The sequence below is a fragment of the Carassius auratus genome, chromosome 3 (genome assembly GCF_003368295.1).
Source record: "Carassius auratus strain Wakin chromosome 3, ASM336829v1, whole genome shotgun sequence".
Lineage (NCBI taxonomy): Eukaryota > Metazoa > Chordata > Actinopteri > Cypriniformes > Cyprinidae > Carassius > Carassius auratus.
Genome location: NC_039245.1, coordinates 4,278,328 through 4,292,020, shown reverse-complemented (window position 1 = coordinate 4,292,020; position 13,693 = coordinate 4,278,328). Strand labels below are relative to the sequence as shown.

Sequence of the window (13,693 nt, the reverse complement as noted above, 5' to 3'; positions counted from 1 at the left end):
ACTAAAATCTCTTAGGTATAATTGCACATACACAATAGTTGAAAATTTGTAATCACTGGGATTATATTCTCAAGAGAAACATGTGCAACCTGAAACTATGAAATAATATTAATGAGATCATATTTAGGATTTCCTTCTTAAACAATTAGCATTTCACCAATATGTAGGATCTGAATAAGACAGCAGAGCAATCTTCATCACTGCAGACTTTATGCTTCTATTACCAACAGATCAGAGCTGCGTTTCTCAAAAGCATAATGAAATAAGTCGATCTCAGAGACCATTGGTGGCAATGGATCTACGATCTCCTTAGGTTTACAAAGCTTTTGTGAAATGCAGCCCAGATCTGTTTGAAGCTGGAAGGATTTGACACTGGGCAGGCCGATGTGTTCACTCCTAAGGTTGGCCTGAGGGTGAGGTGTTCACCTCTCTCCATACTTTGGACAGAAGCACACCTTGAAACACTTAACGTCCTTGTCATGTTTGCTCTTGTTATGCAGGTGATGTTAAGGTTAATGACTTGGTTACCTTAATTAAGGCATCTGTGAGACATGCAAAAACAACTGCCTAAACATGTGCTGACAAACATGAGATTGCTGATGCAGTGATAATGCTGTTTTTAAATTATGCTTAATTCAAACATAACCACTTATATTCATTCCCATATTAAAGGTTGACAAATTAATCTATACAAATTAAAATAAAATGCTCTGAAGTGCCTACACATTATGTACCTATTCACCATTGCACTGTGTACCACCTTCATTTGCACCACAAACACACACACACACACACACACACACACACACACATAGACACTCAATAAATGATGTTCTTTGTAAGAGCAAAGAGCAGACTGGTCTCCAGTGCTCCATGAGAGTAGAGGGGATTGTGGGTAAACATATGGGTCATGTGTTGCAGGCCACGGTGAACTGTGAAAGTGTCAATTCAGCCGAACAACCCTTTCAGCCCATCTGTTTGTTCACTCGCTTTCTCCTTCATTATTTATTAATGGATGGATACGACCTTGTTCTGCAGCGGAGAGTTGGAGATCAGTCCATTTGTCGCCCAAATAAGGCTGGCCTAGCAATATAGCGAAATAATATATTCTTCTCAATATCTATCCATCTGTCTGTCTGTCTATCTATCCATCTACACTTTTTAATGTTATATTTTGTAATATTGCTATTGTTTTATTTTTATACTACAAATATTTATTTCTCTTCCAATATTTTGGAAAGACACTGCATTGCCTACTCGGAGGAAACACCCCTGGTATGTACCGTATTTTTCGGACTATAAGTCGCACCTGAGTATAAGTCGCATCAGTCCAAAAATACATCATGATGAGGAAAAAAACATATATATGTCACACTGGACTATAAGTCGCATTCATTTAGAATCAAGAACCAAGAGAAAACATTCGAGAGGGCGCTCTATGATTTCAGTGTAGGCTACAGGAGCACAGCGCAGCATAGAGCGCTCTCTGTCGGCTGTAGACAGTAATGTTTTCTCTTGGTTCATTTCTCTTAGTTCATTTCTCTTGGTTCATGTCAAATTAATTTAGATAAATAGGTCGCTCCTGACTATAAGTCGCAGGACCAGCCAAACTATGAAAATAAGTGAGACTTATAGTTGGGAAAATACTGTATGTTTAAATATAGATAGATATAATTTTTTTTTAATCAAATGTCAATTTTTGTCCCCGTAAATAAACTTTACTGACACTATCAGAAAAAATATATATATATTTTATATTTTTACATTAACAACATAATCAGAATTCTACAAATCTGATTCCAAAAAAGTTGGGACACTGTACAAATTGTGAATAAAAACAGAATGCATCGGTGTGGAAGTTTCAAATTTCAATATTTTATTCAGAATACAACATAGATGATATATCAAATGTTTAAACTGAGAAAATGTATAATTTTAAGGGAAAAATAAGTTGATTTTAAATTTCATGGCATCAACACATCTCAAAAAGTTGGGACAAGGCCATGTTTACCACTGTGTGGAATCCCCTCTTCTTTTTATAACAGTCTGCAAACGTCTGGGGACTGAGGAGTTGCTCAAGTTTAGGAATAGGAATGTTGTCCCATTCTTGTCTAATACAGGCTTCTAGTTGCTCAACTGTCTTATATCATTTTTGTCACATCTTCCTCTTTATGTTGCACTAAATGTTTTCTATGGGTCAAAGATCTGGACTGCAGGCTGGTCATTTCAGTACCCGGCTTCTACGCAGCCATGATGTTGTTATTGATGCAGTATGTGGTCTGGCATTGTCATGTTGGAAAATGCAAGGTCTTCCCTGAAAGAGACGACGTCTGGATGGGAGCATATGTTGTTCTAGAACTTGGATATACCTTTCAGCATTGATGGTGCCTTTCCAGATGTGTGAGCTGCCCATGCCACATGCACTCATGCAACCCCATACCATCAGAGATGTAGGCTTCTGAACTGAGCGCTGACAACAACTTGGGTTGTCCTTGTCCTCTTTAGTCCGGATGACATAGTGTCCCAGTTTTCCAAAAAGGACTTGGCTCTTTGAGAAGAACTCTGAGCATTGGCTCAGAGAAAATGCCTGCGCTTCTGGATCATGTTTACCTTTTTTGGCATATATAGTTTTAGCCGGCAACGGCGAAGGGTGGATTGTGTTCACCGACAATGTTTTCTGGAAGTATTTTTTTGTTTTGTTTTGTTTTCCAATGTTTTTTGGAATCCGTAGCTCTCATGAAATGCAAAATAAGCCAAAACTCACACTTTTTTTTTCAGTTCATCAGTCGTCAAAACTCGGTAAATATTGGTCACAGACAAAGAGATTTACTTTAAAATGATTACTTACTAAAAACTCCCACATATCACGTTTTCATGCCATTTTAAATTCTTATTTTGATGTAAGAAATTATTACAAGTGAGTGGTTTATTTACTTTTTTTTTATTAGTCCCATTAACGCCATTATATTCTTCATTCAGACTGATTCACACAAACACAAGAGGCGTGCTTTATCACATGAACCAATCACAGCCGAACATAACCAGTCATATCCAATCATATCTCAATGGAGGCATTGCCTCCTCTCACGTGACTTTCCTCATTCATTCTCAATCACCCCACAGATCTATGCAGTATTTGTCGTTGTTTGTCTGTTTTGTGTTTACTGTAATATACCTGACATTGAGACAGGAACACCTGGCCCTATGCTGTCTGATCTCCATCTTATTTTCATTACTTCTATAGTTTGACTTGAATGTTTACCTTCTTGTTTGAGTTTTCTTTAAACATTTCATCTTCATAGTGAGTAAAGACTTTTGTGGCATTTGTATGGAGCATGTGCATTCAACTGTGAACAGATGAACAGAGCACCAGTCGGGTGTTTGTAGGGCTACACCTGAACGCTGCCGTCCCTTCACCGATTATAAACACATATCACAACACTAACAAAAACAACAGAGCGCCCGCCCACCCACACACACATGCTCTACTGATGACTGTTTACACGCATAATAAATAACTTCATCACACACAACCGTTCCTGTCAGGAGGGCAAACGGAAAAAGCCTCATACTGCATGATGCGGTGTGTCTTCCTGTGACATCATCAGCCCAAGTCTCTGTGATTTTATCCTTTTACAATTACAGACAAATCAGCCAGGTGCAGGAGATCTTTTTAAGCTTTCTTTCAGAGCCGGTTTTCTGCTTGACTGTCATTTGCTTGAAGAGAACTGTAACTAGGTCTGTTTGCCAATATTTTGCCGGCACATTTAGAAAGATTTCATAAAAGTAACCTAATACTGAATGGGCCGAGGAAAAACCTCCATTGCGTAATGCACTGTATTCTGATCCATAATCACAACCATATCGGTTTATCAGAACTACAATGTCTTGATCTGTTTTCTCAATTCAGTTGTTCCTTATTAGTATGACTGTTTCTGTTATAATACTGTTAAAGTAATAAATCCGTGGAACGGTAGAGCGGCTGCATATAGGCCAATAAAAACAGTAAAGGCGCCAGTCCTGAGTTCTGCCTAAATGTTCAGTAGCATTGAGCTCTTTCTAGATATATATTCTTTCTTTCTTTCTTTCTTTCTTTCTTTCTTCCTGTCTTTCTTTCTTTCTTTCTCTCAGATGAATAAGGGCTGTATTAGTCTCAGTCTGGTTGGGTTAGGGCATCTGATGTTGTCTGTGCTTAAGCATCATTATCTAATGCAGTTATTTCCCAAATCCCCATCAGTTATTAGTCCGCTCTGTCTAAAATAACACACTGACTGATTCCAGTTCAGCATGTCTCCCACAGTAACTATCAAACTCTACCAGTGGAGCTACAAGATCATTTGCAAGCTCTCAGGCTTTATTGATGAACCAAAGTAATCATGCTAGCATGTGTGTGTGATTCAAAGACATTGGTCTGATATGTGTAGAAATGGCGAATGAGACGGTAGCTTCGATGGTGAGAGGTTTGTGTGACTCAGATTTTGAACACACACACATTGCCATGAGTTTGTGTGTGTGAGGGAACTTGGAACAGAAAAATGGACAACTAAATATTTCAATAGTTGCTGATGTATGCGTGTGTCTAGACTGGGTAGGGGATAAGGGGGCGAGGATGCATGAAAGAAGCACGCGAGTGTGAGTGTGTGTGAGTGTGTGTGTGTGTGTGTGTGTGTGTGTGTGTCTTTGCCAACACTGGGTAAAAGACCACAGGCCTTTTCTAATATAGCATCCACCAAATGTATTTTTTTTTTCTTTAAGGAGTCGCAGTGAGCACAGTTGCTCAATATGTCGACGCACTAACCACGAGGCTATCGGCACCAACCCGCATCTTTATTTATATCCCACACAGCTTGAAAAAACAAAAATCACCCAGTTGGGATATTGATGTAAATTGTCCTGTCCTGAAACATAAGACCTTCTCTATTTCAGGCCTGTCGTCCTAAGTGCTTCTCTCTGTGAGCGTTTCTCTTACTGAGAACAGAAAGTAGGAAAGAGCTCCTTTAGGAAACACTCACAACAAAAGAATGAGACCTGCTGTAAAACAGGTGAACAAAATGTGTCTTGTCATTTCCAAATGTGCCAGTGCAGTTTTTAAATATGTTGGTGAATAGAAAGAATATACTATATTTTTTAAATTTCCATTCTTCAAAGAATTCTGAAAAAAAGTCATTTTCTTCACAAAAATATTGAGCAGTACAACTCAACATTGATAATAATAATAACAATAATAAGAAGAAATGTTTCTTGAGTAGAAAATAATCATATTAGAATGATTTCTGAAGAATCATGTGACACTGAAGACAGGAGTAATGATGGGAAAAAAAAGCTTTGCATCACAGGAATAAATTACATAAAACATATTGAAATAAAAAACAGTTATATTAATATTAGTTTTTACTGTATTTTCAATCAAAAATGCAGACTTGTTGATCATAAGAGACTTATTTATAAAATCTTACAGACCCCACATTTTTAAACAATATAATTTATATTGTTAAAAAATGGCAACATAGTTTGTCTTTCCATTTGTATCCATCTATCGCATCCTGTTTTCCTCTGTTCCTCTCTTTCTAGTTTTCCTCATAGGCTATAAGTCGCAGGACCAGCCAAACTATGAAAAAAAAGTGTGACTTATAGTCCGGAAAATACGGTATGTGTGCATGTGTGAGGGAGCAAGAGAACATAATTATGTGTTAATAAGTGTGTGAGAGACTAAATATGTGTAAAGAAATGTATTTGTGTGAAAGTAAGGGTTTATGATGGTGGGAAAATTTGTGTGTGCATATGCATAGAAGATTGGGAGAACGTGAAATATGCTTGTGCATGAACACTTCTATGTGTTACATGACTTACATGCATTTAAGTGGGTTTGCATGTGAGTACTGTTTGTGTATATGAGAAATTGTACTCACTGTCTAAGCATTGACTGCATTCGGTCTGGGTGGTCCCACACTCCTTGACCACTCCCTCTCCTGGAGGACACTGCAAACAGCATTCCCCACCTCGAGTGAAACTGCCCGAATCACACTCCTCGTCTATGGCCTGCTCAAGCTTAGAGCCGGACACCAGTCCAAGCTACAGAAAGAACAGACAGACATTATTATTCCATCTCTCTAAGGGTCTACATGTTCTCCAATTACCCATAAACCCCCTGAGATATTTTGATGTTAATGCGTTAATTAAAGTGTTTGCGAGACAATATAGTAATATTGATATTCCTTAAATGCTATTTCCTTCTTATTCTCCGCTAATTGCTGCAATTTATTCAGCAGACAGAGGACAAGACATGCTAAACTGATTCTGAACTTAAGTTTACTCAAAACGTTTTAATCATAGACCGACAGGACTATGGGCAATAATGGACAATATAATCATAGTTTTCACCAATTAGTATAATTATACTTACTGCTAAAAATCATAAAAAAATATGATGCATTTAGATATTTGTACTGGAAAAGATCTTTTGGCAGTGTACTCAACTTTTTACAGTTAATCCCTCTCATGGTCCATAAACTCCTTCATAATTGCCACATATGGGGACTACAGTTTGGTAACAGCTGCATCACAGTATATTTTGCTGATTGCATTTCACTGGTGTGTCCAAATTCTGGGGTGCGTAGAGCCAGATGAGACAGACAGTTATACATATGTCTACTGCATGTGCCGCTGTTTCTCTCGTATTGTCACAGGTACAAATTCACAAAAGTTGCACATCGAGGTCTCCCAGATCAGAGTCCACAGACCCTCTTTACTCAAGACATCTATTAGCCCTACCTTTCCACTATGCACTTCATCTTTCACAGCTTGTTGAATATTGTCAATTACCCAAGGGGTCAAAAACATGTGGCAAGTGGTGAAATTGTTCTTACTTTTGCCTGCCTTTACACTTCAAACCTACTGACTGTGCACTACTCCCTAAACGGATGCAGTTTTTTTTTTTTTTTTTTTACATTTGAAAAATTGAAAGCACACGTGAAAATGTGAGAGTACAAAAGAATAAAATCGTGTAAAACCCAGTAAACTTGGAGAGATTATGACTGTTTGAATATGATAACATATGTATAACACTAAATTGAACAATACTTAATGAACAATAGTGATTATTGATAATGATTCAAACATTGATGAATGGTACACCACAAAAAAAATCTTAAGCTTTAGGTTTTATTGTTCATAGAACAAAATACTAAATAAAATCTTGGAGCCAGTAGTGTTAAATGCTAAATTTACAATTTAATTTTAGATAAACTTTCTAATTTGAATAAACTTTAGTTTACACACAACAAAACAAACTACATGAAAGATATCTGGCAAGGACAGAAACAGCCTAATTGGTGTTGAAAAAACCAACACCAATTTTATTTAAAATAAAATTTTAAATGCATTTTCATGCATTTATTTTGTGTGTTTGTGTGTGTGTGTGTGTGTGTGCGCGCGCGTGCGTGCGTGTGTGTGTTTATGATGACTTAGAGGCTCATTAATGAGGACACAGACTTCAATTTGATTTAATTTACTAGTTTAATACTACTAATTTACTACTACTCTCTCTATAACTTCAGTCTGGTCATTCTATCATGCTTAGTGCTAATATGTGATGTGTTTTATGCGTATAGCAGTGACCATCCACAGCGGATGAATTTTTTCTCATTAATTTCCTCCATAGGAATTCTTCAGTTTCTACAGTAAAGTGTCATAAGACATGAATCAAAGCAAACAGAGATATTTAACATGAAAAAACCTTGATTTTAACAAAAAAGTGTGAAAATAGCCTAACTTATTTTTCAAAGAACTAATCAAATTAAGTGTTGTGTACAGAAGTTCAATCAAAAATAAAAATGAACTAGAAATGACTCTGGCGTGTGACTGCTGTAGCAACATTAATAGTATCTTAACCTCTGAGCTCAGGGTATGTTTATTTTGAAAGGTTTATGCAATATCATTCAAATCTATTCCTCTGTGGTGTAAATGAATGGCATTTTTACTTCTGGAACTCTACTGTTGAGGACTAAGTGGGCCTTGTAGATGCATTTCACTTTAATATAGCTGTGAAAAGAAGCACAGATTCATTCATTAACCTGTGGACTCCAGAGCATTTCAAAGACACAATCACAAACAAGCATGCACACACACACACACACACACACACACACACACACACAAGAGTAATTAAACTCAGAGCACATTTTTCTCCTTGCATTAATTATGAATAAGCATATCCTCTTTCTCTCTCGCTCACACACAAACATGCTTTAATAGAAACCATAGCATGTTACAAGTTGTAACAATTACATCAAATCTGGTCAGGTTGTCACCATCTAGACTCCCCACAGTCAAAGCAAAAAGGGAAAAGCTCTCTGATTTCCTACACATTTTCCCTAAAACATGATCTCTTGTTCCTAATCTTCTCCACCTTCCTAGTCTCTCTCTCATTCACTCTCTTGCCCTTTAAGACTCCTCTTTCTGTGCTCCTCCTCCTCCTTCTCGCCTCTCATCCACATCCTCTCTCGTTCTCATTCAGAAACAGATGCACCAGTACAGCAGCCAACTCACCCCCTCATTTACTCTCTCACTCTCTCTCTCCCGCTTCGTCAAACCCTGGCGTCTTCCTTTCTTTTTTCTCTCAATTTGCATTCGCTTGAGTAAGCGTGCCGATGAGTTAACTTGGCATGCTTTAATGGACTCCCCAGTCTGGAGCATGGCCGATGCTCAAGACATCTGAGCAAAGAGTATGTGTGTACTAGTGTCTGTGGATTTACTTAGCTGCAGTTTGGGAACTAAATTTATCAAATCTGATAAATATTTCCCTTTGGTCAAGTCAAGGAATGTACTCAATTGGAAAATCAAATAATGGGTAATTTGGTTTGTCCTCATTTACATACTGTAGGCTATTTAGCCCCTATCATTACTGTGCTTTTCAGTGATCTGCACCTGTCCGTACAGCACTGCCAGGAAATGCTACTGAACATCCAGGCTCAACATGCTATTACTTTTTTTCAACACCAATTAGGCTGTTTCTGTCCTTGCCAGATATCTTGTAAAGTTGAATAGGAGCAAAGCAGCTTCACACAGCTGTAAGATCACATCCAGACGGAGCGCTCCTGGCTCATGTGTCAGCGGAGATTCTTCACCTGGATCAAAATGAACTGCTGGCTCCGTTTGCCATTTTGCAAACTCAGATCTGAAAAGAGGTCCCGATGTAATTGTGTTTAGTCAAGAGCGTGTGCATGCTTAAATTGATTTGGCCCGTGTCACACGAGACTGGAGCTGGTGAGGGTCACATAGGGCACTCAGTAGGGGACCCTCAGGGTCACATGTTTCTTACCCTGACCATCAGACGTATCCCTTACAAAAATGTACCATGATAAGTTCATGCCAAAAATACCACAGATAGTTGTCTCCAATGTGGCACCACTGTAATCATCAAAAAAAATTATTAAAAATTAAAAGACAAGATTTTGAAGGAGTTTATGGACCATTTAGAGTGATTAACTGTAAAAGGTAGAGTATAAATGCATCATATTTTTATGATTTTCAGCAGCAAGAATAATTATACTAATTGGTGAAAACTATGATTATATTGGTAATTCTTATTATACTTCTTGTAATGAATTCTGCGCATTATTACCCATACTGTCGGTCTAAATAGTACCTGCACAGGGTACGAACACTTTCGGGTTGTTGAAATTACCTACAGAAATTCCTTTTTAAAATTATGATTCCCCTGTAAGTCATTATAATATGTGCACTGTAAACACACAGATAGTAAAATCGGCTAAAATAAGCTATTAGGCCTATGTGGCAACGATGGAAACCGGTCGAATAATTCGACAAACTCATGTTTAACTGCGGAAACTTGACGTGAAAGTTTGGTTACAGCTGGGCGCACATTTCTGTAGCCTATTTGCTGGGATAATAATCACACTGAACGTGTAGGTTCATTTTAAAAGACTAAAAGAGTACGGAAGGCTGACACCTGTTCTCCAGACACCGAGCATCCGAGATTAGTCATCACTACCACAGACCGAAAACAAGTTCAGCCGAATCCACCGGCGCTCCTCAGATCCGCATCACCATAACCGGAGCATCACGCGAGCCGAAGGGCTTCACCTGATCTCAATTAACCTTTATATTCACCCCAGTCCAGCTGATGATCGCTGCGCGCACTTGCGCTAAACTAATGCAAACACTTACCGCTCCACAAATCCAGATCCACACCAAGGTGTCCATGTCTGATATGTCCCTTCCCTCTCAAACTGTAAATCTGTTAGTGTGAGTCGTGAAGTAAAGATCAGCCCTCAGACAGTTCATATTAGCTCCATGTAGGTGCTGCTCTCGTGCGCGGCTGGCGCTTGGGACTTTAGGACTGTACGGTAGCGCGTGCCCTCGCTGATGCGCGCTAACTGTCCTGCACTGTCCAGTACTCCGCACTCAGCGCTGTCCAGCAGTGCACTGCGGAGGAGAGAGTCGTGCACGAAGAGATGATGGGGGCACGAGTGCTTGCCAACTCCCCCCATCAGCACCTCTCTCTCTCTCTTTCTAGTATCTCTCTCACTTTATCTCGAAGAGAAACGCATAATGCAGAAGACTTGAATGAGAGGGTTTGATCTGATCGCCTTTAGACTCATTATTCTTACGTATTGCTTTGCCGTCTCCTACATATGCATATATATCTATGTGAATATATAGTGAGTGCTTTTATATATCTTATCCAAATAAGCATGAATTTCTAGACATCTCTGTACACTGACTCCATAAGCTCTGTATTTTAATTATAGAATAAAACGCGTTTTTTGAAACAGTAAATCAAATGTATTTGCAAACCAAGTCCTTTAAAATTGAAATGTAGAATGTAAATAAATAAATAAAATCACTGGCGTGAATGAGTGTAATGGGTGTGACGTCACGGGACGGGTGTAATCAAACAGACGCCACAGGAGGGCGACTGCAGCCAATGAGTCACCGATGTGAGCTATGAGGCGTGATAAGACTCCAGGGATCAGAGGTTTTTACGATTTTTTCCTTTTCACCTCCATTCCCCCGATATTTGTTCCACCTGTTCAGTATTTATGAAACACATGTGTTGTAAATATGGCTGTGAAATTTCAGCTTGTAAGTGAGTGCTTTTATAGAAGCAGGTTGGTGCACTGCAAATATAATTTTCTCAATTATCTACTTTTTTTTTTCCCCTGGAGGATTAAAACTGTGTAATGATAAGACTTTTTTATATCTTGAATTTAGTGCATTTTCTTATAATTTTTTTTTTTTATAAAGCCTGTTTTATCATATTTGAGACACAAATCTCTGAGGCCTCTAAATTATTAATGTGATCAAAACTTTAGTGTAAATGTGTTGTACACAATCTTGTGCATGCCCTCTGTCACCTGATTAATAGTTTATACATATTTATAGCAAGTAAAATGCCTTTTAGTCTAATTCTAAAATTTTAGCATAAATATTGTTACATCTATTTAAGCAGTAAAGGTCATTTAAAAAAATATATTCTCTGGGGGGATGGACACCCATCTTAATAGATTATGCAATTTTGCTTCTCAATTTAATTTGAGCTCTTTCTGTTTACTTAGAAAATGAATGTGCTGAGAGTGAAGAGCGATGATCCTTTGTGCTGATATAAGCTTTAAAGGTAACATAGAACTGTAACATAAGCTTACCAGTCCATTACAGCAGAGCAAGACCTTTCTTAAAGTGGTCTTCAAATAGTCCGTTTTACAGAGACTGCTGACTAGCATCAACACATCTTAAGATCCAGTGACACTGGAATGGGGCTTCAGAAACTCACCATCTATTTTACAATTTTGAAAGAGGATTTCAAATTTAACAGTGATGGAAAAACTACTTTTTATCTGTCAGAGCAATGATTATATGGCACAAAAACAGTGAGGATCTCAACTAGGGTGACATCATTTATAAACATTTGAATACATCCATTTATACTACCTCTAGATAACATCATCATTTACATAAACAATGTAGCAGTGATGAACAGTCAAATGGTTATTTTAGAGTTTGTGTTCATTCAGACAGCCTGATGCTTCATTAACTGAACTCTAGGGCATGACATGAATTTGAACTGATAATGAGTTCAAAAGCATTCTAACTGCATGGTCTATCTTAGTTAGTAATTAGTTAATACAGTCACTTCTGGTGGTTACTCTACTACGGTGGACACCTGTCAGTTACAACTAGTGAGGGAATTCAAATGATAAATGCATTTGACAATGAATCTTTAGCTAAACAATTTGGATTCCAATCACAATTCCAATTTGGATCACCATCACTTTTACAATCTGGATTGGTGTTTTGAAGTCTAAAGTGTAAGTTACAATAGATCTGCTATCACTGGGTTCATGTAGCCATTCGGAAGCAGTTCTCCATCGATCTGTTAATTTGTCAACAATCCACATCTTTCATTGTCAAAGACGACCACTACTACTCCTTTTGTCAAACACACACACACACACACACACATACACACACACACACACACACACACACACACACACACACTTGAATTAACTCACTCTCTGAAATTAAGACATCACAGAAAGAGTTTTCTGATCGATGGATAACAAGCAAGCAGTCAGGAAAGACAGCAAGATCAGCATCTTTTTTTGGCCAGTGCAATTAATTCAGTCTGGATAATGAATCCAGTCAGGATCAAATTAAATCTGTCAAGATATATTGATGTTCCTTAGTGTTAGAGACATAAATGAACAATGTAATACTCATAATGCACTTTTTTTATTGATCATAATTGTCTTTGTATCATCTGTCTCTTTTATCTATTTCACAATAACACATTAAATGGGTCTGGTATTATCACAGATGTTTTTTAATTAGAATAGAATAGCAATTAGAATAGACAGTATGTGTTTTATAGTATTATTAGTGGTGCTTGCCGGAGGCAAGGCATCACTATTATTATCTCACATACTTATTATTAGTGGTGCTTGCCGGAGGCAAAGCACTACTATTATTATCTCACATACTTATTAGTGGTGCTTGCCGGAGGCAAGGCATCACTATTACTATCTCACATACTTATTAGTGGTGCTTGCCGGAGGCAAAGCATCACTATTATTATCTCACATACTTATTATTCTTCTTATTATTCTTCTTCCGTACAAAACTTTGACGCGTAACTCGTCCCGCACCTTTCGTCACAGACCCGCAAAAGAGGCGTCAAATCGTGCGGCCTAATCGGGAATGGTGTGCTATGACTTTTATAAGCGATCGGGCGTACGATGTTCGTACAGCGGGCGAAAAATCGTCCGAAAAAAACGCATAGACAATGCATTACGGAAAATTTTGACGGATTGTAGCTCAGAGACAGAATTTCGCAGAAACACGTGAATCACCACATTTGGAGAGGCTATCAGGCTGTGCGAGAACATACCCCCAAGTGGGGTAAAAGTTGTACCCCTGGGGGGCTAGAGACCCCCAAATTTGCCCCATAGACATACAATGGTAAGGGATCGCCCATGAAACACTGTGTTTTTCCTACTGTGGGAAATTACATAGGGATATTGCATTGAACATAACTATGGATCACAGTGTCATAGAGACAAGGGGGTGGGCTCATTTGAATCAGGCAACCAATCAGACTCTCAGGATCATTATGAAGCTATCAAGCCACGCCCTAGCAACCATATAGAGCACCATAGCAACAAGCTCCATA

General features: G+C 38.2%; 1 protein-coding gene across 2 annotated transcripts in view; it reads right to left on the bottom strand.

Moving 5' to 3' along the window:
* The window catches only part of LOC113044219 (tumor necrosis factor receptor superfamily member 16-like), a 38,805-nt gene extending 28,333 nt beyond the window's left edge, over window positions 1-10,472 (bottom strand). For both annotated transcript variants that reach the window (XR_003275857.1, XM_026203997.1), the window contains exons 1-2: window positions 10,189-10,472; window positions 5,910-6,072 (exon numbers count right to left, since the gene is read on the bottom strand). Coding sequence is in view for 1 of the 2 variants with exons in the window: in XM_026203997.1 (XP_026059782.1) it covers window positions 5,910-6,072; window positions 10,189-10,224 (199 nt within the window). In the remaining variant the exon portion in view is untranslated. The remainder of the gene's footprint in view (window positions 1-5,909; window positions 6,073-10,188) is intronic.
* Window positions 10,473-13,693: the final 3,221 nt, after the last annotated feature.